At 43.8% G+C, this 27884-nt stretch overlaps 1 protein-coding gene across 1 annotated transcript; it reads left to right on the forward strand.

The window, feature by feature from the left end:
* Positions 1 to 16709: 16709 nt before the first annotated feature.
* CTHRC1 (collagen triple helix repeat containing 1) lies at positions 16710 to 26432 on the forward strand. The gene is made up of 4 exons (XM_080646370.1): positions 16710 to 17013; positions 21058 to 21279; positions 24380 to 24596; positions 25908 to 26432. The coding sequence occupies exons 1-4, from the start codon at positions 16852 to 16854 to the stop codon at positions 26048 to 26050; spliced, it is 744 nt and encodes a 247-aa protein (XP_080502496.1). The 5' UTR covers positions 16710 to 16851; the 3' UTR covers positions 26051 to 26432.
* Positions 26433 to 27884: the final 1452 nt, after the last annotated feature.

Consider the following 27884-nt stretch of genomic DNA (forward strand, 5'->3'; position numbering starts at 1 on the left):
ATGCTCTTCATGGTACTGAAGAAATCTCCCCTAGACTTTCCTAAAAAAACTAGGCCAAAAACACCTTGTAAGTGCCACCCATCATCAAAATCACAGTTTTAGTGCTTCCTTACTCTCATCATCTCAGAAATGAACCCCTGGTGTGTGTTTCCAGTTACCACTACTGGAAAGTTTTAACATTGCCAAGGCAGGCACTGCTACTCTCAGGAAATGAAAGACATAATTTTTAACCACAAGAAGGCCTGCTGTTCCTTTTCTGCATGGAGAGCATAATTGTTAATACCTCCCTCCCCATAGCATAGATGAAAGACTTAAAATTACAGATGCTGAAGGTTTTCGCAGAAGCCACTGTGATCCATCATGTGCAAAAGAATCAAATTTCATTAACTCACAATGGCAGTGTGTCAACAAGGAGGAAAGAGAAGAAAACATGGAAAGGCTAATCCAAAATTATCCAAAGACATTGGGACCCAGAGCTAAACAGTAGTGCGAAGTGACAGTCAAGTGTGCTGTGGGCATTGCTGAAGGAGCAGAAACAAAAGGGAGTGGGAAGTAAAGTACGAGAAAATGAAAAGAAGGAGGGACTGAGGTAGTAAATCCTAACTGGACTGAAAATAAATGAGAAAATGATTGCTGAAATGAACAAATTACAGCAGGCAAATCTGTGGCTTTTATTTTCCAGCTTCAGAAGGGAAAACTTCTAAGAATAGGTTTTCGAATTTTCCACCACAAAAGGAGGGGATGAGAGAGGGTGAACCTACTTAAGTTTCAATAGAAACATCTTAGAGAAAGTTTTCCAAATAAATCATTTCCAAATGCACGATATCATTCATCTTCCTTTATACCTTTATTTTCTACTTACTTGGTTTTACTTATACTGGTTTTAACATACCAAAGTGCAAAGACTCTGTTCAACCTGTTGATAAACATATAATTACACTTGGAATATATTGAGAAGAGAAGCACAAATCAACATGGATTTAAAAAATGATTTTCCTACCCTGGCCCGGGTAGCTCAGTTCGTTAGATTGCCATCCTGATATGCCAAGTTTTGGGTTTGATCTCCCATCAGGGCACATACAAGAAGCAACCAATGCATGCATAAACGGGTGAAACAACAAATCGATGTTTCTCTCTTTTTCCCTTCCCCTTTCTCTAAAATCAACAAATCTAAAAAAAATATTTTCCTAAACTCAAAATAAAATATCTTAATTTTATATCTTCTCCCTCTTATTTTCCAGAGTGCTGATTTAAAACTGTCTAGTTTGTGGGTTTAGTTCCTTAAGGGCCTGTGCTGGCATCTAATTAATTTCACTATCAAGAAAGATATAAATCTGAATATGTAGTCTCCAGACCTTACCTGGAAAAATTCACCAGCAAAGTATGAGCCCCTGGTGGTGTTAGTCTTTCCAAATGGCCAGTCCAGTGGCCCCCGGAAAGCTCATTTAAAAAAACCTCCGCAGCCTGTAAACAAAGTCGACCACTGGCAGACCCTGGCTCTGGCCCTTTCAGCGTCTTCACTGCCACCTCCATTCACACGGACTCCAAGGGAAGAAGAATGGCCCGCTGTTTCCAGAGCTGACCTGTTGGCAGGCTGTGGGCGAAGAAAAAGTGCAGTAAAACAAAACAGGAGGACTGTTTTCCCCACTGATAGGCATCACTGCCTCTTTGTTGGGACTCCGGCAGGGCTTTCCAGGCCTGCCCCAAAGACACAGAGAGGCCCAGACGTTTTCTTGATGAAATCGAAGACCAGGAAAGGGGTGGACAAGCCCCCAGAACAAGGAGGAGGCTGCTCGGGCGCTGTGGAGGCAGGGCAGAGCCTGGCTACTCCGGACACCCTGAAGAGACCAAGAACAAGATAAAAACCTGTTTGGGAACAGCGCCATTTTCTAGTTACAAAGTTCTTAAGGCACACTGAAGAGTGTACTTGGCATCCTAAGTTTTTTTTTATGAGAGAGAGAGAGAGAGAGAGGAGAGAGAGGAGAGAGAGCGCGCTCTTTTGGGACACCACTTAAAACTTCTTTATTTTCCCCACTTAGAACTTCTAAGAAAATCCCACATGAAGCCTCCGTCGTGCACATTCAGGTAACTGGCTTTGTTCAGCAAAACCAAGTTTGCCCTTGGGTGACTTTTCTAAGGTCTAAATCTGGGAGGATTCAGAGAAAGAGAGCACAGCAAGCCTATGTGGCTCTCACCGTAAAGCCACATTCTCCAGCACCAGGTTCAACATAAACAAAAGTGGGAGTTTTATCTTCAGCTACCTGACTCTTTGTCAACCTCTCAATTGCTGTTAGACGTAGGTATCAGATAGTAGAGACTCTCAAACACACAGAAAAGAAGTTAGCATACAGTCTCAAAAATTAGGGGAGGTAAAACAAAACAAGGAATTACTCAGGCAAGCCACCACGATTTTTGGTAAATTTATTTATTTTTTTAATATATTTTATTGATTTCTTACAGAGAGGAAAGGGAGAGGATAGAGAGTTAGAAACATCGATGAGAGAGAAACATCGATCAGCTGCCTCCTGCACACCTCCCACTGGGGATGTGACTGCAACCCACGTACATGCCCTTGACCGGAATCGAACCCGGGACCCTTCAGTCCACAGGCCGACGCTCTATCCACTGAGCCAAACCGGTCAGGGCAGATTTTTGGTAAATTTATTGATAAATCAAATGGAAAAGGACAGGCTGTACTTTGTTCTCAACCCTGTGTTACTAATCACAGTTGATTGGGTAAAAGTAAAGATGGAAAAAACTCTCAGACTTCAACAAGTGGTGCTGGAACAACTGGACATTCACATGCAAAAAAAGGAATCCAGACACAGACATTACACCCTTCACAAAAATTAACTCAAAATTGATCATACACCTGAATGTGGAATACAAAACTGTTAAACTCCTAGGAGATAATGTGGAATACAAAACTGTTAAACTCCTAGGAGATAACATGGGAGAAAACCTAGATGTCCTTGAGTTTGGTGGTGTGTTTTTAGATAAAACACCAAAGGCGCGATCCATGAAGGAAATAATTGATAAACTATACTTCATTAAAGTTAAACACTCCTGCACTGCGAAAGACAACATCAAAAGAATGAGAAGACAAGCCACAGTCTTGGAGAAAATATTTTGAAATGACACATCTGGTATAGGATTGTTAGGCAAAATATATGAAGAACTCTTAAAAGGCAACCCCAAGAAAACAATCAACCTGATTGAAAAAACGAGACAAAGACCTTAACAGCCACCTCACCACAGAAGATAGACAGATGGCAAATCAGCCATCGGATTCTACTACGAGCAAAGGGGTCAAGGGATGTGAGAGCCCAGCTGTGTCCTGGTTCCCCACCCACCCCGGCAGCCCAAGAAGATGCAAAGAGGAAGGAAGCAGGGGTGGGGCTGGAATTCCTGAGACCCAAACTGGTTCCAAATTTTGAAGGTTTCACGGTTTTAGAGAAACAGAATCCCCAAAAGGGCACATCTTAGGTCGGAAGAAGTTCTAAGTGGCTAAGCCAGGGTACAAGGCAGGAAGAGGGCCATACGTAGCCACCTCACCCGATTTACCCTTGGGTCGTGGAAAGGACCTAGAAATATCTAAGACATCTTTATTGCTGTCCTCACTTTTGAAATTCAAAGAGTTTTAGGAGCTCTGTGCCAGAAATGGGGCAAAGACCAAGTACATATTTCTTATAAGTCACAACATCACGTATGCATGCAATAATCCTGTTTAATGTCTGTAGAGAGCCATCTGGGAAGGCACATGGATACTTTTTTAATTCTTATCAGCTGAGCCCAAGGGCACTGGCAGAATCCTGTTATCAGTACCCATGTACTTGGAATGAGGAACAAAAAGGACCTTGACCCACCCAAAATAAGGAGCTTACTCAGATCCTGATGAATAGGATTTTGGGCAAACTCCTTTTGATCATAAAATCCCTTTTGGAAACCAATAAATGTGCTGTGTTGTCTGAGGTGAGTGTGACTGTCTCTCTATCAGAGCACAGGAAGCCACCCGGCACCCAGCTTGAATCTATTTCTGTCTCTTGTCTCTTTCTTTCTCTAATTTCTTAATCCCCAGCTCCTCCCCTCAGGAACCTGTCTTTCTCCCTTTCCGTGCGGGACGCGGAAAAGGAAGAAACAGCGCACCACAAATGTCTATTCAACTACTGCCATTTGTGTATCTTTAATGACTAACAACGTATGTACAAAACTATGGACAATAATTATTTTAGAGGCGTGAGATGCAGTCAGGTTTAATAACAGGAAAATCTTGTACTTTCTGCTTTATGAATTTCTATATTGTTTAATTTCAAAATGAGCATGTTATTTCCCAACCACTTCCAAAACTTTGTGTGTATGTGTGTGTGTGGGCGGGGGGCGGGGGGGGGGGGTTGCGGGCACTGCTCAAAGTGGTAAGACAGACCAGCGTGTTTTGCAAACTTCTGTTACTTGCTTAATTTGACATTTCAAGTAAATGAAGGCATATTACAGTTTAAGGTATACATCAATATGAAGATAAGCAGCTTTATGAATCTCAGTATCTTCAATGTTATCCTAGAATTTTAAAAATCATTACCCACCAGATAAGTTTTTTTTTCACTTTTGCAAAAGACACACTACACTTGTTCCTGTATGCATCAAAATGTCCTACATGAATGAATGTAAAATTTCATTCATTCCATATATAACATGAATGTATAAAATACATAGTTGGTTTTACCTCCTACTATAACTTGGCTTGGAACTTAACTTTGATGAGTGATCTGTGTCTCTGGATAGAGATCTTAGAAATATTTGCCATTTTAGTCCTATACCGAATTCTAAGTTAAATATTTCAAGATGGCTCTGGTCAGCCAAGCCTGATGGCTGGTATGCAGACATGAGCAAATCACTAAGCAAAACAATTAAAACCCTTACTTTGGACATGCAGCTTGGAAGCCAGCATATCTGTTGAACATATTAAAAATGACTCATAACCACATGAGTTAAATATACTGGGGAATTCAATGTTTAGCTCATAGTTCTGGATGTGCTGAGGTCTAGGATTACTATAATTCCAACAGAAAATTGGAATTGAATTAGATACACTGGACTTGACTCCTAACTTCAAGGCCAAGAGTTTGCTAACAATGCACCCTGTGGGGCTCAACAGAAGGGGAACCTCCCTGTCTCCTCTGCCTTCTGATTTCCAGGACGCTGTCTGGTAGAAGGGGAAAATATCTTTGCAGCAGCCCGTGGTGTAACTTGGATTCTTGCTTCTGATGCAAAGTCCAAGAAATGCAGAACAAAAGAAGTCTGGTCGTAAGCTATAAAGGGTGGGAATTCTGCACTTCCTCGGCTTCATAGGGAACCCCCGAGGAGCCCCCAGGAAAACTCTGTGTGAACCTGGGCCTCCTCCACCCGTGGACACATCAGGGGGCTCACTGGCGCCTTCTCTCAGCACATTCCTGGCTTGGGGGCTTATCACAAATCTCCAGCCTCTGAGGTCAAACCCTGCTCTCTAGAAGAGAGCTGATACACTCCCTCACCCTAAACTGCAAATGTTAATAAGGGTGTGATCTTCTCAGATAAATATAAACAAACTATGGAATGTGCTCGGTGATCAAAGGAAACAAACTAATGGCAATAATAAATGGATCTCAAAAACATGCTCAGCAAAGGACACCAGAAATCAATGAGTACGCAAAGGTTACATACCCTAAGTGAGTGAGTGATGGCTAGACCTGGGAGGGGTCAGAAGCTTGTATGGGCACGTCTAGCGTGTCTCTGCAGAATGTGTGGATATGGTCTGGGTTCACCCAAAGTTCTGGGAGAAAGAAACAGTTATTTTTAACCTCCTGTTATATATAACTGTATCCTCAACCAGAAGTGGTTACCGACGCAGCATTCATGCTCCAATTCTTTTGCATTCCAGAACCCCACTTTATTAAAGTAGCAATTCTATTCTGCTTGGAGTTTCTTATGGATTTGCTTACATCTATGGTGGTCATCTCCTTTCCCTGGTTAAGGATTATTTTAGGCTTGAGTATGGGACCCCCTTTTGGCCAATGAGATATGAAATGGGGGAGAGGGGGCTGCTGGGAAAGATTCTCTTCCTTTTAACATGAAGATACCACAAGAGAGTCCTCTTCTTTTCTAGACATTGTTGCATCCAGCAGGGACACTCTTGCGGGGGGGGGGGGGGGGGTGATGACATGAGGACAATGACAAAACTCTAAGAGTGGCAGAACATAAAGATAGAAAAACATTGAATCCTTGATGATGTGACTGGGTCACTACCTCCCTCTGAACTTCATGCTAAGAGAAAAAAAGAAATTTCCTTATTGTCTAGCCACATCTAGCTGACTTTTAAAAGAACGCAATAAATGTTTGTTGGAATATTGTAAGAATGTATATCTCTGACCCTCTGATGACCTCAAGTAGAGTTGCATCATCCCATCCAAGTAAGCCTGAATTTCAGCTTGTTTATGCTGCAAAATGAGTGGCAAAAGTCAAAGGACAGGGTAGGATTCGTGGGGAGTGAGTACATCTGGGAATCACTGATGTTGAAAGTCAGCAGGGAATGCAACAGTAACCATCTGGCTGGGGAATGTGATTTATGCCTACAGGGGCTTCAACCTTCAGTATGGAATCCTTGAAAATGCTGCTATCAACGTGGAGGAATGATGGCACAGCAGGATAATAAGTGATAAGCTGAAAGCTTTCCCCAGTCGGAGGCCTGGTGATGACAAATGAAACAGATATTGAGCCTCCAGAACAAAAGGTTTAAAGCTTTCCATACTGAGAGAAATGCCACTCCATATGGGTTTCTCTCTCTCTCTCTCTTTCTCCTTTCCTTCTTTTTCCTTTCTTTTTTTGCATATTGCCACAGCCAAAGTGATTTTTGCAATGGGGAAAGTGGTAATTCTAGAAAGCCTTTGTTCAAACGATGACCCAGAGTCATTACTTTTTGGGGACCTTAGTCAACACTGTTCTATTTCACCCAATCATACTTGATTCTTTTAAAAAACAGACTTTATTTGTTAAAGCAGTTTTAAATTCACAGCAAAAATGAATGGAAAGTACAGAGATTTCCCATATACCCAATGGCCCATCATCACCATCACTCACCAGAGTGGTACATTTGTTACAATTGATGAACCTACATTGACATGTCATTATCACCCAAAGCCTATACATTAGGGTTCGCTTTTGGTGTTCATAATAAATGTTAAACAATGTGTGTTGCATTGAACTGAAATTCTAGCCTTGCCTTCACGTGAGTTTCATTTTTACTGATGCACTGAACTACAGAAGGCAAAGAAGAAGGAATGGAACAAACACACCTCTTTCGAATAGAGAAATTGGTAGAGAATTCTGTTAGTGGAGAAAAATGATGACGAGAACTCATACTTTTTTTTTTGATGTAGAAATAAAGACCGCCTTCGTGAAGTGTTAACCAGTGTAGAAACATCCAACCAGTGAGCTAAAGTGTAATAGTGATTGTTACAGGAGAGATATGGTAGCAATCGTTAATAGCAACTTGGAAACAAACGCCTAATACTTGAGTTTCTGCCAACGGACCAGTCCTTCAGGACCCTGAAGACTGCACTGAGTCTGGGAAAGAACACAAGCATTATGAAAGAGCCTATGTTTCGCCTGAGGAATTATCTAGTGATAAAATGCCTGTGGAAAAATGGCCAGAAAACCCAGCTTCTCAGTGACACTTCCCAGATTTACACAAGACTCCTCAGCAAGGGGGACCCCACAAATGATCACCCAAGGGGGGGGGAAAAGCACATTCCATTGAGATTAGTATTCCTGGGAAGGCAGGAAGCAAACATTACAGACAAGAGACGGATGAAGCAGAGAAATTTGTGTAAGCTTTGCATAAAACACTCATGAAAATGGGTCTTCTCGGGACCACTCCATTGTAGCCACACTGGGGCCACTTGCCTGAAAACAGACTGGGTTCTCTGACTAGCCTTTGTGTACTTAGAAAAACTGCTGCTACAAGGAGAGAGTAGGTCTTATGGGTTAATATCTATGAATGGGACTTGGTGATACATCCTTTGAACCTAGGGTTTACTTCCCCCGATGCTTTATCTCCTGGAGGTCTCTGCTTTCCAAAAGACACCCAGAACTGAAATAACTGATGGTAGGTTGGATAAACAAACCAAGGGCTTTCCAGGAAGGGGGAAATGGTAAAATTGGCACTCTGAGGGTTTTATTTTATTTACTTCTTTTCTTTTTATTTATTTTGTGGCAGGCACTCTCGGTTGTCTACCCAATAATTACCCAACTATGCCTGCCGCTCATCCGCCCTACGAACAGAACTCAGCTATCGTTCACTGTTCTCCCGGGAGCCCTGGCCTTCAGGGGAGGCACAGTTTCCTTCTGGTCCCAGGGGGCTACTGTCTCTTGCCAGGTGATTTGTTTTAGGCAACAGGCACGTGCTCCAACCCTGCCCAATCGGACAGGGGGGAAGCGTGCAGGGAGAACGCTGGGAAGAATTTTCTCAGTCCTGAAAGGGGACACACCACAGGGCCACTGCATGTTTCTGCCTCCGGAAGAGTGGTAGTTTATATTTTATTTATTCCTTTAATAAATATTTACTGCCCAGCAGTGTCCTGAAATCCAAAGTCTACCTATTCTTGAACAGGAAAGGAATGGCTTTGAAATAGAGGTAGGTTTCAAAGGCACATTCTAACAAAGTCTGACACTTTAAAAATAGAGTGGGGATCTAAGGGAAATAGCAGACCAGGAGTAAGGACTGGGTCTCCAGCTGAACAGTTCTGAAGGCCTCATTTGGTGGGGAGGTCAGGAGGAGGACATGCATGCTGTGGACAAAAGTTAAAGGCATGGAGAGAGGAAGAAAAACAGCCCCCAGTTCCAAGAAAATCACCAACTGCAAAGCCCAGGAGGTCACCAAAGATTCACGGGAGGATGGAGTGTCAGACTCCCAGGCTGAGGAGCAGAGCGAAGGGTCTAAGAATCTGGAAAGCCTCACGCTTGAACAGGGTGAGACTTCTCGTCTCGTCCTAAGGATAGATGTTTGCTCTCTCCCGGCTGTGCTTTTAACGTCTCCACTGCACTGGCATGTGCATGCTCATGTGCGTGTGGTAAGAGAGAAACTGAGTGTGAACCAGCTGGGTGGATCCTGATGCTAGCACCGACCAAGGTTCTTCTGGATTTCCTCCTCCTCCTCTGCCTCTTTCTTTGGGGCTCTCTTCTTCCGCCCATCCCATAAATTACCTGTTCTCAAAGTGTGGACTAGGGACGCTAAGGGGTGCCTGAGACACGTTCAGGAAAAATGTGACATTAATGCTATGTTCATAATGATAATGATGCTATTTGCCTATTTCACTCTCATTCTTCCACAGGTGCACAGTGGAGTTTCCCAGAGGCTGCCTGATGGGTGAGATGCCAGCAGATTGAAGACAGAAGCAAATATGAGATTCAAGCTGTAAAAAGATTTGCAAGAAGGCAAAAAAATGCCACTCTCCTTAACTTTTTTGTTTTACAAAATATAGCTATTTTCATTAAAATAGGTTCTTTATTCTAACATAGGATGAGGCTACGGTAGTTGTTGCTATTTTAAAAATGAATTAATTAAAAATGGTTTTTAAATGTCTCAATTTCAGCTTCTAAGATGTGGTGCCTGGACCAGCAGCCCCAGAGGGTGTGAGGAATGCTGATGCCCAGGCCCCTCCCCAGACCTATTGACTGAGAAGCTCTGCAGGTGGGGCCAGCAGTCAGAGTTGGAGATGCCCTTCAGGGGATGCTCATGCTCACAGAAGCTTGAGAGCCATCCCTCATCATTTCTCCAAGGTGAGCGGAAACACGTGGCCATCCCGAGCCCTCTGAATGCAAGTCTGTCTCAAGAGGTCGCGGCTTCAGTACTGGGTTGTGGACCTGTCTTAGTCTGCTTGGGCGGCCATAACAAAACACTATAGGCTGGGTGGCTTGCACAGCAGACATTTATTTTCCCACAGTACTCAAGGAGAGACGCCTGAGATCGAGGTGTCGGCAGGTTTGTTTTTTCTGAGGTCTCTCTCCTTGGCTTGCAGATGGCCACCTTCTTGCTGTGTCACGTGGTCTTTCCTCTGTGCGTCCTGAAAACAATTTTTTTGTTTTCATTTAGCAAGTGACTAATTCAGTAATCCCCCTGTTCTCCCCCTTCCCACTTACCCACCCCCACCCCGACACACACACCCAAGACCTATCCACCCTGATCTGTTTCTCAGAAATTGCCGCCAAGTAGATCTTCCCCACCTGGCTTTGGTGCAAACAGCTTGAGCTGTATCTCTGAGCTTTTGGTCATCTATAAGTTGCAAAGCATGCATTCTATAGACTCCATAAATAAATTAGGGGGTCAACAGTGTCCGAAAAAATAGGAATAATTAATCTAGCCAAGAGCTAGAAGGTAAAGGTGGTGAGAGGGTGTTTCTGATAATACTGCCAATGTATCTAATGATATTCTCAAAGGGATATTTTCTAATCATGGCAAGGAACATGGGAAGGGAGTTTGCCTAGACGTAATTTTAATTTTATGCCATAATTACAATGAATTATTCCATTAGCTCTTGCATTTTTTTTTTTGGACAGTTACTCATTTCTTGTTTTGTATCCAAACGTCTTGATCTTTTTCTCCCTCCTGTCACCAGTCAAGTCCCATTTTGTCACTGTTTAGCATTCTCTATTGGACAGTTTGGGAAGAGGTGGAATTGCATTCAGCTTGCTTTGTCACTTAATAAAAACTCTGATAGGTGAGGGAGGAGATTAATATCATTGATCTGTTTCAACTTCTATTGCAATGGCCTGGCTTTATATCAACAAAATAATCACATCTAAAACTGAGGAGGAGCTGTCAGGAGAAACATAACCAGAAACCCTGGTTTAGGGAGACAGGAGAGCTGGATATATTTCGTAAACCTAAATGTTTTTAAGATGTAATCCAAATATCCTGCTTACTTTGGCTTTCTTTTATCATAAAACAGGCCATTCTTTGTGCCTTGGAAGAGACATGCAGACTGCAAAAAGCCATCTGAACTGCCCAGAAATGTCTTTAATCTTGACCATTTTCAAAATAGATCGCCATGGTGAACAATTTTCTGAGGACTTCTTACAATGCAGAGTCTGTTCAGAGGATGCTGATTGCAAAACCTCTGTACACTAGGCATAATGAAGGGGGAAAGAAAGGGCACAGCATTGAGTAACCTAAGAAAAAGGAAGAAAATTCTAGGGGACATGAAAGACTACCGAAGTAACAAGCATGTAGCTGCAATGATTCCGAAGAAAGGAAGTGTTCTGGTAACTCTCCCAGGTCTAACCCAGACCAGTGCTTATCCTCAAGCCCTGCCAAGCGTCAGCGTCTAGTTGTATAATCAGCACAGCTATAAAGGGATGCATGTAAAATGTGCTTACCGTGATCGCATCGAGGGGCTTGCACTCATCTTTCATGAACGATATTTAGGTTCTATAATTTTCCATCCACTTTTCTTTTCCTTAGAACTATAAAAATCCCCCTCACTCATGAGACGGCACGTGTGCTGTATACTGACTGTTTATTCGTGCAGGATGTGGAGAGATGAACCCGTTAGTACTGCTGTGTGAACAGTCTGATGATTTAGGCATTGAGGAATGCAGATGACACCACTGCACTGGCGGATTCTAGAGCTGACTGTGCGTGAACAGGAGCTGGTAGAGGGAGAAATTCAAGCCCCCGGTTGCAGGACTCATCAGTACTATTTGCCCTCAGATCCATGGGCTTCTGCTGCTCTGCTCTGCATCGCACGAGACTGACCAACCTCCACAGGCTGTTCCCAGGCTCTTGTTGCGGGTGCCTCTACTTGCCTTTGGAGATTGGAGGGTGGGAAGAGGGGAGAAGAAGCCGGGCTAGTCCTCATCTTCCTTCTCTGCCAGTGGCTTCATCTCTTGTCATGGCTCCGGCTTCCACTGGATAAGCTCAACATGATTCCCGCTTTGATAGGTCACCTTCTCTCTCTCTGGCTTAAAGATGGTAGCAGTTTACCGCTATGGACAATATTGGGCTGCTTCATTTCCCCTGACTGAGCTAGCCTTCGGAGTCAATATCCTACGTTAAATTCCTTCTGCTGGAAATACTCAGAGTGGTTTCTGTCTCCTAATCAGATCTTGAATGACACAGCTGATAGAGATAGAGGTTGTCATCTATTAAATCATGGCTTCCCTTAACTTTATATAGAAGCCCCTACTTTTATTATTTTTATAATAATAGCTAATATAGAGAGAGAGAGCATTTACACATAGCAGGCAAAAGTGCTTAGAAAGTCACTGAGCAGTGGTGCAGCTCGGTCCTGCCCGGAGGGACAGCCAGGGCACACGCTCACCGGCCCTGCTGGAGTTGCTGTGGGCATGAGGCGCTGGCGCCCTTCCAAAACACATGCTCACTGAATGTTTACAGACTGGCTGTCCTGGCAGGGCTTTCAACTACACATGTTTTTATACTTTCTTTTTTTTTATATATATATTTTATTGATATTTTACAGAGAGGAAGGGAGAGGGATAGAGAGCCAGAAACATCGATGAGAGAGAAACATCAATCAGCTGCCTCCTGCACACCCCCCACTGGGGATGTGCCCACAACCAAGGTATATGCCCTTGACTGGAATCGAACCCGGGACCCTTCAGTCCGCAGGCCGACGCTCTATCCACTGAGCCAAACCAGTTTCGGCTACTTTCTTTTTTTTTTTTAATAGTTTTTACAAAAAAAAAGATTTTTATACAAGCAATGTATAAATAGATTTCTATAATCACTCGATGTGATCAGTATAAATATGCTATGGTTTGTTTGTTACGAACAGATATTCAGCAGTTATGGCTGTTGCGTGTAACTCCTAAATACCGTAGTCTCTGGGTGTTGGGGGTGGCAGCGGTGGGGGTGGGGTGCATTTCCATCCTGGTAAACCCTTCATAGCACTCAGTCCTGTATCGATCAGTAAACATTACTCTTTCTTACCCCCTGCCCCTCCCCCCCCAAAAAAAGTCACTAAGCAGAGGATAGCTACAGCTTTTGCCTCCAGCTTCCCTTGGCAGCAGCTGTGCCACACCCTTCAGAGGTACCAGCTGCCCACGACTCCTTGGCAGTCTAAATACTGTGTATTTGATGCACCAGCCAGAAGTCTGAGAACCAACTGTGCACTCTGAGATGGAGATGGGACTTCCTCCAAGCTCTAGCTTCTAGGACTTCCCCTAGAGACACTTCTTCCCTTCGGTCCCAGGCCTAGGGGTGGTAGCCGCTTCTTTCAGTAATCATCTGGTTTACTTCAGCATCCTGACTTCCAAACATCGGGTAACCAATCTCCTGTATTCAATCTCCTCTGGTCGAACTATCTAACATGGTTTATCTTACTCTGATTAGACCTTGACTAATAAATAGGTTCTTCTGCCTTCATTTCAATAAGTGTCACATTCCTTGATTCTTAAAAATTGCCACTTTCAGGCTATTTATTTCTATATTTATGTCAAATACTAGAGGTCTGGTGCACGAAATTCATGCACGGGGGGTGGGGAGGGGAGTGTCCCTCAGCCCAGCCTGCACCCTCTCCAATCTGGGATCCCTCTCATAATCCAGGACTGCTGGCTCCCAACTACCTGCCTGCCTGCCTGATTTCCCCTAACCACTTGCCTGCCTGCCAGCCTGATCACCCCCTAACCACTCCCCTGCCAGCCTGATCGACGCCTAACTGCTCCTCTGCCGGCCCAATTGCCCCTAACTGCCCTTCCCTGCCGACCTGGTCACCCCCAACTGCCCTCCCCTGCCAGCCTGGTTGCCCCTAACTATCCTCCCCTGCAGGCCTGGTCACCCCTAACTGCCCTCCTCTGCCAGCCTGGTTGCCCCTAACTATCCTCCCCTGCAGGCCTGGTCCCCTCCAACCGCCCTCCCCTGCAGGTCTGATCGCCCCCAACTGCCCTCCCCTGCAGGCCTGGGCCCACCCCACTGCCCTCTCCTACTGGCCTGATTGCCCACAACTGCCCTCCCCTGCTGGCCATCTTGTGGCAGCCATCTTGTGTCCACATGGGGGTGGCCATCTTTGACCACATGGGGGCAACCATCTTGTGTGTTGGAGTGATGGTCATTTTGCATATTACCTCTTTATTATATAGGATTCTAAGTTTATGAGCTCTTATAATGCCAGTTTTGTATGATACTAACCTGTACTGAACTCCTGACCCACAAAAACTGGGAGATAATAAATTTTTGTTGTGTTAAGTCACTAAACTTGTGGTAGTTTGTTAACAATAATAGAAAAATAATACAATCAATGGGGGAAATCAATACAAGTAGATTCCATTTGCAACAGCAGCAAAATCCATAATAGCCCCAATGAGAACTACATAAGAGATATATAAAGAAAATTATAAAATGTTACTAATGCATAAAAGAGGACTTTGAAAAATATAAAGATATATTATGTCCTTAAATGGGAAAATTCAATGTTTTTTAAAAAATTTATCTTTATTGTTGAAAGTATTACAGAAGTATTTCCCTTCTTACCCCTGCACCCCACTCCTCCCCACCAGGCCTTCACCACACTATTGTCTGTGTTCATGGGTTATGTATATATGCATATAATTCTTTGTTAATCTCTTCCTACTCCCTCGCCCTTCCCTCTGAGATTTGTCAATCTGGAGTTTTATGACAGATAAGAAATGCATTAATAGTTCAACAGGAAAAAAATTAAAATATTTGAACAGAAAATATGCAGAACATTTGGAAATCTTTGGGAAAGACCACTCTGGAAATAAGATCCAGGATCCTAAACTAATCCATAATCACTAACTAGAACTAAAATCTATAATGGTAAAATGGGCCTACGTTTTAGATGGAGCAAAGTCAACTGGACTAAGATGATAAATTCCAGAGGTGGTAGGATAAATGGCTTGGCAAACCACAGAGGGAGAGAAGTAAGCACAGACAGTGAAGTTAATGCAACCCATAGGGGGAGTACTTTGTATAATTTTTAGGACCTGGGAGATAGGGTATGTGCAAGCCCTCTGTATAGTTATAAATGTGTGCATATATGCATTGTTATATATTATCTTTGAAATGTAGATAATGATATCTTATTTACTTATCCTGCAGAGGAATTGATTATGTGAGTGTGTAGTTTAAAAATGCATGAATGCAACAGGGGGTAGGGGAAGCTGGGGGAAGGTCAATGGGGGAAAAAAGGAGATTATATGTACTACTATATGTAATACTTTAAACAATAAAAAATAAAATAAAAATGCATGAATGTTAATACAGGAAATAGCTCTTTGCTGAAAACCCAATCTGTTTCCCAAGTTTACACAGAGAGGGCCCATCTGAAGTCGCTGGTGATAGGAGCAGGAGCAGGAGCAGGAACTACGATTGGCTAGCTAGACAGACTCCCTGGTGGTGCCTCCTCTCCTCTCCAGCCTGTAGCCTGCTGCCCCCAGAGTTGTTTGGCTGCAAGAGGGTATGGGCTGGCACATTGTTTAGCTTTACACATGGCTGGTTTCATGCGTGAGTCACCTGTGCAGCTGCAGTTAGAAGGATCCCGCGCTTGGTGTATCGCTCTGTTGACAAAGTCTTGAAATTCTTAATAATTTCTTAACAAAGGACCATGCATTTTCATTTGCATTGGCCTGGGCAAATTATGTAGCCAGCTCTGGCTCTAGCACCCATTTGGATATTTGCCTCTTCCAATAAACAGGAATGCAGTTTACCTGCGGTTACATACTGGCCCAGGAGTGTGCTTTTCTAGAACCGTCCCCTGCCAAACTGTTCCTTCTCTTGAATATCCATCTGTTGAGCCCACTATAACTTCCAGAAACCTGGCTGGGTCTCCAAAGAGAAGCCTGCTGAATTGAATTTGACCTCAGCAGCATTGCCAACAGGAACTTTCATGTTGCTACAGGTGTGGGAGATTTCTGTCCTGCCTGAGGTCAGCCCCTGGTGTATAAAGAAGCTCCTGACCCTACCTGGTGGGGGGCCTGGGTTCCCCAGAATGCTTTCTTCCAGAATGGATAAAGGACAGATGAAAGGGGGTCAGAGAAGGTTAGAAAAATATATCAATCAGAAATCAGTAGTGATTTCTGAAAAGTGAACTTCTACCACTGAATGCTGCTTAACTTCCCTGATCATCATCATTTTCCTCATCTGTGAAGGGGGCAAGCAGAGATGGTACCCCCCCCCCCCGCCCCCACACACACATTGTCTCAATGGACAGAGAGTATGAATAGTGAAAGACTGCATAGTTCCTGGAGCTTAGCAAGTGTTAGCATTTATTATTAAACAGCGGTTCTTAATCATTTGGCTCATGGGGCCCGGGGAGAACCTGATGATACTCATGGTTCTCCTCCCCACCAAAAAAAGGTCACCCCCCAAAAAGATCTTGCAGAAGATACCAGCTTTGACAACCCGTGAAGGTGGCCCCAGAACCCACGTGAAGGTACGCGCCTCTCCAGTGATCATTTAGGCGGTAATATCTCCACGCCCGTCCTCGAAGTCTCCACTCGTGGCCCCCGGGACGACGGCCACCTCCCCCCCACTTTGCAGGAGGCTTCTCCACGCGGTCTGTCCAGCCCCGCGGGGGTCCAAGCGGGCTGAGCCGCGGCTGCGGGAGAAGGCGGGCCCGGCTCTTGGCCCGCCCCACGTGGGGCTCGGGGTGGGGGCTCTGGCCTATGACCGGATGGAAACTCTGGGTGTCCAGGGTGGGGAGAGAGAGGGGGAGGCGCGCGGGTGAAAGGCGCATTGATGCAGCCTGCGCCCGCCTCCGAGCGCCGCGGGGCCAGACTCTGATCACGTCCGAGCTCCCGGGCTCCTCCAGCTCCCGCTCCGCGTGTCCGGGGCCGCCGCGCGCCATGCGCCCCCAGGGCCCCGCCGCCGCCCCCAGGCCCGGACGCCTCGGCCTCCTGCTGCTCCTGCTGCTCCTGCTGCTGCAGCTGCCGGCGCCGTCGAGCGCCAACGAGACCCCCAAGGTGAAGCAGAAGGCGCTGCTGCGGCAGCGGGAGGTGGTGGACCTGGTGAGTGCGGGGGCTGGGCGGGAGCTGGGCTGGCGCTGCGCCCGTGGAGGGGACGGAGAGGGGGCCGTCTGTGCAAGGCGAGTGTGTGTGTGTGTGTGTGTGTGTGTGTGTGTGTGTGTGTGTGTGTGTCTTACTCGCGTGCGCCTGGATGTCCTGCTTTGTCCGAGTCTACGTGCAGGGAAGGACCTGGACTACGTGTAGTGGCTGGTGTCCTGGGGCGCTCAGGGGAGACCAGAATTGGGGGGAGGGTGCTCATGTTTGAGCGGAGATACGACGTCCAAGGGGTGGGATGCCCCAAAGTACGGGGATTTGCCCAATGATGTCTGGCCTCTGAGCCCCCCACGCCTTCACCCCATGGTGAGGATGGACAGGCTTAGCGCAGCCCTGCGGGGAGGACGAGGAGCTTGGGGAGGTGAGCACGTTGGCCCGGGAGCTGCTTGGCGACCCTGGACCAACTGATTCCCTGGGTGGGCTGGGCCGGGACCTGCAACGTGGCCTTTGTTGGGACTGGTGGCCACGTCTGCCCGCTGGAGAGAGGAAAACCCTTGCAAAGCCTCCCTCCAGCGCTTTGTAACTTGAAGACCATGAGTCATGTTGGGTCACCCTCCCAGGGCGCATGGGCTGCAATTTACTTTGTTGGAGACCACAGCGGGCCGGGGTGGTTCTGAGGGTTTTTGGCCGGAAGGGGAAATGAAGGGCCCAGCACTAACCCTCCAAGGACCCGCTTCGTCGTTCTGTTTGGACAGATAGGCAGCCAGCCCTTTCGGACTCCCCGGGCCTTGCCCTGTGGCCACCAGGTACCAGCATCACAGTTGAGCTGAGGGAGAAGACAGTTTCCAGGAGAGCAAATAAGTAGCCCAAGTGCCTTCTGAAGGGCCAATCTGTGGGAAAGTTTGTTTGCTTAAGGCTTTTTCCCCCCGCTAAAAGTCAACAAACCGGGGGGGAGGGCAAAAGTGATCCTTTCCTTTCACAGCTACCATATTCCTTGGTGCATGGTATCTTCAATCCTTAAATCAACCTTAATTACAAACAAGTACGGTGTACAGGCATTGCAAGACACGAGAGGGGACATTTTTTATTTAAAACCAAACCAACCTGTTTTGTATATGTTAAGCTGCCCTTGTAAATTCAGCTAATAAACCAAGCTCCCTGGCAGCGAGCTGTAAACCAGATTCAAAAGCTCTGGGGGGAAAAAAAATCCCTGCCATTTCACACAGCATTTTCTGGTGATGCGCCGTGTCACTTTGTTCCACAAAGCAGAATTGTGTTCAGCGCTGCCGTTCAATTTTAAATGCCTAAATTGCTTTAAACTGTACCAACTGAATGTGGTTCCTGTGAAGTCTGCATTTTGTGAATTTGTAGTTATGATATACAACATAACCCTTTTCCCCATCAAGCTAGCAATTTTTTTCTTTCCCTCCAAAGATTTACAGTACCTGCGGTTTCCCACAACTCTAGCCCGACTTGGAAAAGCTTACTAGGCAGCCAGGCTCAGGTGCATCCTGTAGCTTGGATTTGGTTTTGCTGGGGGAGCGGACGGGGGCAGGGAGAGGGAGGGGAGAAAGGTCCACATAGAAAGTTTCAACAGACTCTAGAAAGCAACTTCTTTGTACAAAATCTTTCAAAGCATTTCTTTCAAGCTTCCAGCAAGTTCCGCCCCCTGGTGGTCAGTTCAGTGAAAGAAACAGGGGCTCATTCCACAGATGTTTTTACCCTTCCCTGGTAGGTGCTAAAGGTGGGCTGAGTTAGCATTTTAAAGTGAAAGAAGACTGATGTGATACCTGTGAAACCAAATTCAATAAAATGATGTGGTCTCAGAAATGCAATTTTTAGATTAAAAGGTGAGTAAAAATTCTCAACCACGGCAGTGTAGACATTTTGGGGTAGATGATTCTTTGTTGTGGGGACTGCCCTGGGCATTGTAGCATTTTTAGCATCATCCCTAGCCTCTACTCCTTGTAGATGCTAAGAGCAATTTCTCCTTCCAAGTTGTGGCAACCAAGAAATCCAAGAATACCAGGAGTCTTATTGCTTCTCCTCTTTCACTAGAAATCTGTGTCCAAACATTACATGTGTCTGCTAGTGTAAGTGAATGAAATTTCTGTAACGAAAATTGTCTACAATTAACTACACTGTTTTAGAATATAGTCACAAAAGTCATCTGTCAAAACAAAAATCAAATTGGTGGTGTGAAAAGCAAATTAATGGGCAAACATTAGAGACATAAGGTGTTGTTATTGGATTTTAGAATACAACCATGTCTATTCCCAGAGGGGGAACTTAAAAGATAAGCTTTGAAGTTATTTTAATATATAAGGAACCTGGTGTTTTGTTCTGATTGGACAATATATTTATATAGAATGATAGTGTATTTGTATAGAATCGTAGATTGTGACAATCTACACAAATGGGAAACTGTTAAAGTAAAAATTTAAGTGGATTGGGTCTAGATTTGGAGGATCTAATAAGTAGACCCATTCAGGAATTAGAAGATGGGGATCAAAACACCTCCTTTCCCACTGAGGTAACTACTTTGGTGTGTGTTGGTTTTGTGTGTTAACCGGAGGGTTTGCTAATGCTCTCTTCTCCAGATCTAGACCCTGGTAAGGTCCACCCAAGGGAGTGGTCACACTTGCCCAGGTCACTGCCTCACATGCTCTTGGGGGAATAATGAGAGTAATCATGGCTGACATATGCAGTGTTTACTGGGTACCAGACACTTCTAAGCACTTTGTATATCATTTCACATCTCATACAAACCCTACCAGGTAAGAACCTTTGTTACTTCCCCCATCCTATGTAATAAAGAGGTAATATGCAAGTTGACCCTCACGCCCTCATGTCACAAGATGCTGCCCTCACGTCATCACAAGATGGCTGCCACAAGATGGCCACACCCCACATCATCACAAGATGGCCACCCCCACATTGTCACAAGATGGCTGGCAGGGGAGGGCAGTTGGGGATGACCAGGCCTGCAGGGGAGGGCAATTGGAGGCAACCAGTCCTACAGGGGAGGGCAGTTGGGGGGGACCAGGCCTGCAGGGGAGGGCAGGGGTGATCGGGATGGCAGGGGAGCAGTTAGGTGTCAATCAGGCTGGCAGGAGAGCAGTTAGGGGGTGATCAGGCAGGCAGACAGGCGAGTGGTTAGGAGCCAGCAGTCCCAGATTGTGAGAGGGATGTCCGACTGCCGGTTTAGGCCCGATCCTGAGGGGTTCCAGATTCCAGAGTGTGCAGGCTGGGCTGAAGGACAAACCCGCCCCCTTCCCCCACCCAGTGCATGACTTTCGTGCACCAGGCCTCTAGTTTTACAGATAAGGAAGCAGGCACTGGCACATCGAGCAGCTTGCTCTGTCTCACAGAGCTAGTAGTGGTGGAGTCAGGATTAAAATCCAGAGAACCAGGCTCTAGAATCCATGCACTTAACTTCTGCATGACACGCCACTGCCCTCCCTACCAAAGAAAACAGAGAATCCTTAAGATGTTTGAGAGATCACTGCCACCCTGTAGAAGGCTAGTGGTCACCTTCAATAAGGTCATTTGCTCCCTCTCAGGGAGGAGAAGTGGGGGGGGGCTCTCAGAAGGGTTACCCCGTGACACATCCTCCACATAAAAAAGTGTAAAGTCTGTGCAATGTAAAGAAATCACAGTATTTTAGAAATAATTTTTAAGTCAGTTCTCTATAACTTGTCTAGAACAGTGGTTGGCAAACTGTGGCTCGCGAGCCACATGCGGCTCTTTGGCCCCTTGAGTGTGGCTCTTCCACAAAATACCACGGCCTGGGCAAGTCTATTTTGAAGAAGTGGTGTTAGAAGAAGTTTAAGTTTAAAAATTTGGCTCTCAAAAGAAATTTCAATCGTTGTACTGTTGATATTTGGCTCTGTTGACTAATGAGTTTGCCGACCACTGGTCTAGAACATGAGCAAGGGGTATGAAAGGATTCTTGCCTCCAAGGACTCAAAATAAATGCAATTCTAATCAGATCGAGTCTTTGAATCTTAAGTGGTGAGAGTTTTTCTTCCTTTCTTTTTCCCACTGATCTAGTATAATGGAATGTGCTTACAAGGGCCTGCGGGTGTCCCTGGTCGAGATGGGAGCCCTGGGGCCAATGGCATTCCTGGTACCCCTGGGATCCCAGGTCGGGATGGATTCAAAGGAGAAAAGGGGGAATGCCTGAGGGAAACCTTCGAGGAGTCCTGGACACCTAACTACAAGCAGTGCTCATGGAATTCGCTGAATTATGGCATAGATCTTGGAAAAATTGCGGTAAGTAAAATCAGAATTATTCTAAAGTTGAAGCAAAACGTAAAGGTTTTCAGCCCTGGCTGGTGTTGTTCAGTGGTCAGAGCATCAGCCCACACACCGAAGGGTTGCAGGTTGGATTCACAGTCCGGGGCACGTGCCTGGGTTGAAGGGTTGATCCCCAGCCACAGTCCAGGCGCCTGCAGGAGGCAACCAATAACTGTGTCTCTCTCACATCAATGTTTCTCTCTCTCTTTCCCTCCATCTCCCTCCCTTCTCGTACCTCCCTCCATTCTATTCTCTCTAAATATCAATGGAGCCCTAGCTGGTTTGGCTCAGTGGATAGAGTGTCGGCCTGCGATCTGAAAGGTCCTGGGTTTGATTCCAGCCAGGGGCACATGCCCGGGTTGTGGGCTCGATCCCTAGTAGGGGGCGTGCAGGAGGCAGCCAATCAATGATTCCTTCTCATCATTGATGTTTCTATCTCTCTCTCCCTCTCCCTTCCTCTCTGAAATCAATAAAAATATATTTTAAAAATTTAATGGAAAAAAATATCCTCAGATGAGGATTAACAAAACAACAACACACGCATAAAAAAAAATTAAGGGTTTTCATAGCTGAGTGTTAATTTTAGGTGAGATTTTGTGTTATTTATTTTTACCAAAACATTTTTTTAAAAATTAAGGAGGTACCATGTAACTTTAACTTAAAATTAATGAGAAAAATTGGTAACATTTCAGAGTTAATTTTATAAAGATATTTCTAAGACATTTAACCCTAATAACCTCAAATAACTTACTCTATTTTTTAAAATGCAAACAAAAAGGGAGAGCATGCATGTCTATGTCCACAAGATTGGACAGTAAGCAACTTTCCAATCTATCCTGAAGTAAATTTAAGTTAGTCTAAAAAATTCTGCTGTGGCTCCAGACATAAGGGTGGGAAGAATTTCTAAGAAGTTTACCACATGATGGGAATTATCTGTAAGTGGCAAGGCCCTTGGTATTTGTCCTTATTCTGGGTAGCTGGCCTAGCTTAAAATTGCTCAGCCTGACAGAAGTGGAATGGACCAGAGATGTACTACAGTGACCATTGTACTTTATTCTGTGACACTTAGGGGCCAAGTTACTCAAAATAGCCTGGCTGGCAATGCATTTTGATTAATGACTCAGTCACTTTGATCCGTGTTTGCTTCCAAAGTAACTGGCGAGTCCACTGGGATTCATAGAGTTGAAGAAGTTAGTGCTATTTCTAAGCCTTTCTCTCTTTGTTAACCAACTCTGTACACGGTTCCATATCCACAATATATTACTTCATGATATTAACCAACACTATCACTAGGCAAATAGAAGAGACTTTATTTTCATAAAACTCTAAAGTTTTAATCTTTACGTGTTAGCCCTGATCCTTATATCAGCTGTTAAATGTCTGCTATCCTATATAATAAAAGTCTAATATGCTAAGTGTCTGGTCATCCGGTCAACTGGTCAGCCATTCAACCAATCAAAGCGTAATATGCTAATGATATGCTAAGGCCCCTCAACCACTCGCTATGATGTGCACTGACCACCAGGGGGCAGATGCTCTGACTGGTAGGTTAGCTTGCTGCTGGGGTGCGGCTGATCAGGACTGAGTGAGACAGGCCAGACATGCCCTGGAGCCCTCCCACGGTCCCTCTCTAGCTGGCCAACCTCCCACATCTCTCCCCGGGCCCAATCGTGCACCGGTGGGGTCCCTCGGCTTGGCCTGTGCCCCCTTGCAATCTGGGGCCTCGGGGGATGTTGGAGAGCCAGTTTTAGCCCAATCCCACGGGTCAGGCCAAGGTATCCCACTGGTGCACAAATTTGCACACCGGGCCTCTAGTATTGTCTATAAAAAACTTTGCCACTGTCTTGATTTGATTTTCACGTGATAGAATTTCCATAAAAGTTCTTACATGGTTTTGGTGACCATGACCATTTTTAGTTTCATTTGTGATTTCTTAGAAAACATTTTGTTTAAATATTGCCTTCTTTTTTAAACACCTGACATTGACAGACCGGTTCTTAAGTTGTAGTTCATCAAAAGTTGCTGAGTTCTCTCCAAAAGCTATCCCTATTGTCTCTGAATTATTAATGTGTTTTCAAATTCCTTTTAGCAATGGTCAGAGGGTTTGGGAGCCTTCTGCAAGTAAAAGATAGGACTATGAACCAATTGATTGATGAATTTTGCAAAGACCAGTTAGAGTGGAAAAAAAAATGTGGGCCTTATAATTGTGTCACATAGTTAAAGACTAAAAACCCCACCTACGTTTGAATTTGTGATACTGTATGCTGCTGATCAAATAGAAATAGGTCAAGAATAAATATACACTGAGTGGCCATATTATTATGATCTATGATCTCTTAATGCATAATAATCTGGTCTCTCTCTCTCTCTCTCTCTCTCTCTATATATATATATATATATATACACACACACATATATATATACATATATATATACATATATATATATTAGAGGCCCGGTGCATGAATTTGTGCATGGGTGGGGTCCGGCCAGCCTGGCCAGGGGGAGGGGACATGGGCAGTTGGCCGGCCTGCCTACTGGTTGAACTCCTGGTCAAAGGGACAATTCGCATATTAGCCTTTTATTTTATAGGATATACACTGAGTGGCCAGATTATTATGTGTTCAGAGATCATAATAATCTGTCCACTCAGTGTATATGCACAGTACTAGTCTAGAATGTGAGTTCCATGAGGGCAGAGAATCTATTTTGTGTACTGCTATATCTATAGTATCCAGCACATAGGGCTCAGGAAATATTTTTGGAATGAAAAAAAAAAATGTAAAGATAGAGGTTGGTTTGGTCTAAATTCTGAAGACTAGCTGTTTTTGGTAAAACTGAAAGACCTTCACTGGGGTGAATAATTCTAAGGATGCCATAACTTGATTTTGTAAAGAGTTCTTCATATCAGAGTCTCTTCCCTGTCTTGCAGAAAATCTTTTTCCCTCTGTAAAAGTTAAACTTTTTAAATGGAGCTTGGGGTAAAGGGTAGTTAGGATTCACAGTCCAGTTTGAAAGTATCTTTTTGAATAAACTTGGAAATGCTAATGGAGCCCCATGTCTGTGTGTGTGGCAGGAGTGCACATTCACTAAGATGCGCTCCAACAGTGCTCTCCGAGTTCTCTTCAGTGGCTCGCTCCGGTTAAAGTGCAGAAGCGCGTGCTGTCAGCGTTGGTATTTCACGTTCAACGGAGCTGAATGCTCAGGGCCTCTTCCCATTGAAGCCATCATTTATTTGGACCAAGGAAGCCCTGAACTGAATTCAACGATTAACATCCATCGCACCTCTTCTGGTATGTAGACTAGTGACATTGCAGAGTGCGTCTCAGGTCTTTAGAGACAGAGATTAGTTTCGAGTCCACAGTCATGTCGGGCAACTAGGACAGCACACTGTTAGCCCATGATGCATTTCCCAGCCTTGGTGTGAAACCTCATCTGTTGTGATCAGTTGGGTGGGATGTCAGAAGTGATTTGTTATTCCTAAGTTTCTGCATTAAGATGAATTGAAGGTGACCTGATGGTGGGAATGCGGACTGGTGCAGCCACTGTGGAAACCAGTATGGAGTTTCCTCAAAAAATTAAAAGTGGAACTGCCTTGTTATGATTCAGTGATTCCACTTCTGGGAATATACCCAAAGAAACCTGAAACACGGATTCGAAAGAATACACGCACCCCTAATTTCATTGCAGTGTTATTTACAATAGCCATTAGTCCATCAGTAGATTGGTGGATAAAAAGCTGTGGTATATTTACACAATGCAATACTACTCGGCTGTAAAAAGAAGGAAATCTTACCCTTTGAGACAGCATGGATGGACCTGGAGAGCATTATACTAAGTGAAATAAGCCAGTCAGAGAAAGACAAGTACCATATGATATCACTTACATGTGGAATCTAATGGACAAAATAGGCTAACAAACAAAATAGAAACAGGCTCATAGATAAGAGTACAGACTGACAGCTGTCAGAGGGAAGATTGGTTGGTGAAGGGATTAAGCAAAAATACTCCAACAACTGATAGACACAGACAACAGTATGGTGATTACAAGAGGGGAAGGAAAGCGAGGGAGGTAGAAGAGGGTAAAAGGGGGATAAATGGTGACGGAAAGAAACTGGAATTTGGATAGTGAACACACAGTACAATATATAGATGATGTATTATAGATTTGTACACTTGAAACCTACATAACTTTATTAACTAATGTCACCACAATAAAATCAATAAAAATTTTTTAAAATAAAAAATACTTGTAAATCAAACCGAAGTATTGACTTTTAAAAGTATAGGCTTCCTTTGTTTAATCAAATGAGTTGCTTTTTTGTTTTAAGTCATCTCTGTAACTAAGCAAATTCTGGTTTTATGGTTAAAACCTGTAAGAAAAATGCCTGTTATGCTTCTATCATAGAATGGATGTATATTTGTATTTTAAAAGTATTTATGTGCTAAGAAAAACAATTTATTTTTACGAAACACTTATTAAGTATCAGAATTTTTAGTTCACTGTACATTAAATCGATTTATTACCTAGCCTGCTAAAGTAGGAAAATGTGACTAAAGGTCTTTGTCCTCTCAAGATGTTCCTCTCATCTTTTTTTTTGCAGTGGAAGGCCTCTGTGAAGGAATTGGTGCCGGGTTAGTGGATGTTGCTATCTGGGTTGGTACTTGTTCAGATTATCCCAAAGGAGATGCCTCTACTGGGTGGAATTCAGTGTCTCGCATCATTATTGAAGAACTACCAAAATAAATTCTTCCATCCTCATTCCCTACCTCTTTTTAGTATACCTTTGACTGGCTAATTTTAGTGACATTTTATATGATTTTTAGGTAGACATCTGAATGGAAAACAAAGCTAAATGTGTTTACAGACCAAAGTGTGATTTCACACAAGCCCAGTATTATTCATTTTCCTTCACTCAGATGGTTTGAGGATTTTGTAGTTGGATAGAATTATGTACTTTCTTCATATCCCCATTCCTGGAACCTATAATTTAGAATGTCATTGTGGTCTTTAATTTTTCCTATTCTCTTAGTATAGCACTTTTTAAAATATAAAAGCTACCAGTCTTTGTACAAGTTGTAAATGTTCAAAATTGTTTTGTATCTGTGAAATAAAACTTATTTCAAATAATTTTAATGTCTTTAACCTAATTCCTACTAAAATTAGAGTGTCTAGTACTTTATATCTGAAAAGTTGAGTATAAACCGATTTTTGTATATATTCATTTTAAGGGGGCAGGAGTGGAGTGGAGGGGGTCAATGGGGCACATCTGTAATATTTTCAACAATAAGTATAAATTAAAATAAATATATAAAAAATAAAATGGAACATACCATAAAAACATTGAACAAAGTTATGTATAGTATATAGTACTGTTCCATATTTTGAGAGATATAAAGAAGAAGGAATTTATGTGTCAGGAAATACACTAGCACTTTAGGAATTTTATCTTATTTGAACAAAGTAAAAAGACATGTCTTCTGGCCTCAAATTGCTTACCATTTGGTAGGGAGGATAAGATACATATAAAAAAATAACCATAAATGCAAGATTATATGTTGATTGCCATAAAAGTTGTTGAAGGGGACAGTATAACTCAAAGGAAGATCTACCAATTCCAGTTGTGTTCAGAGAGAATTATGATGAAGGAAGCGCAGTGACAAGAGTGATAAAGTTAAGTAAATCCTGTGCTTGAGTTCTAAGTATCAATATGACTTCATAAAGTACTTCATCTTAATAAAGTTATCAAACATAACAACAAGCTCTAGCTTTGTTTACTAAAAAGCCTAGAAATAATGACCAATTAAGTAATGCCCAGATTGTGATTTCTACATACCATTTCCTACTAAAAGGAACTAAGGCTCCATGAATTTTGGGGGGATTTCAGTTCTGGGGCAGGAAACGTACAATATGAGCCTGGGACATCTTGGCATACTGGAAAACAAAGACAACTCAAGGATCTAAGAGCCAACTTGAATTGGTTCCCACTGGCAAAGATCACATGATTGAAGCGTCAATAAAGATAGTAACAATGGTTTGAAAACACATCAAATATGTTTAGATGCATGAGTTCGTTTTATATAATGTTCTCAACATAAAATTCATTGATCAACTTAGAGAGCACCAGCAAACTAAATTGTTATTTTTGAAAATGGATACATTAAACACACACACACACACACACACACACACACACACACACACACACCAAGCATTTATTCTGCTTTTTCTAAATGAACTGTATTTCTGGGAAACCAAATTGTTGGTGGAAGAAAATTTTTCCTTATAGAGGTGTGTGTGTGTGTGTGTGTGTGTGTGGCGGGGGGGAGGTAGGTTGGGTGTGCACACACGAGCGTGCAACTCCTCATGAATTAAGGTATCTCGCAGTGATCATCAATGACTGATAACATTCCAAGAAGAAAGCCCAGACTATATGGTTCCCAATGGAAGTACATAATACTACCCAAAGAAGTCATTTTGCCAAGAAACAATCAAACCTGGTTCTGACTTAGCCTACATTAAATTTTAGGAAATAAGGGTATAGAAGAAAATGTTAAGTGACATGACAGGGCTATAATCA

Source organism: Plecotus auritus (assembly GCF_963455305.1).
Source record: "Plecotus auritus genome assembly, chromosome: 11".
In the NCBI taxonomy this organism is placed as follows: domain Eukaryota; kingdom Metazoa; phylum Chordata; class Mammalia; order Chiroptera; family Vespertilionidae; genus Plecotus; species Plecotus auritus.

Coding starts and splice junctions, on each gene's coding strand:
- CTHRC1 (XM_080646370.1), top strand. CDS start 16,852: ATGCGCCCCCAGGGCCCCGCCGCCGCCCCCAGGCCCGGACGCCTCGGC. Junction 17,014..21,057: donor AGCGGGAGGTGGTGGACCTG/GTGAGTGCGGGG, acceptor CCACTGATCTAG/TATAATGGAATGTGCTTACA. Junction 21,280..24,379: donor TAGATCTTGGAAAAATTGCG/GTAAGTAAAATC, acceptor TGTGTGTGGCAG/GAGTGCACATTCACTAAGAT.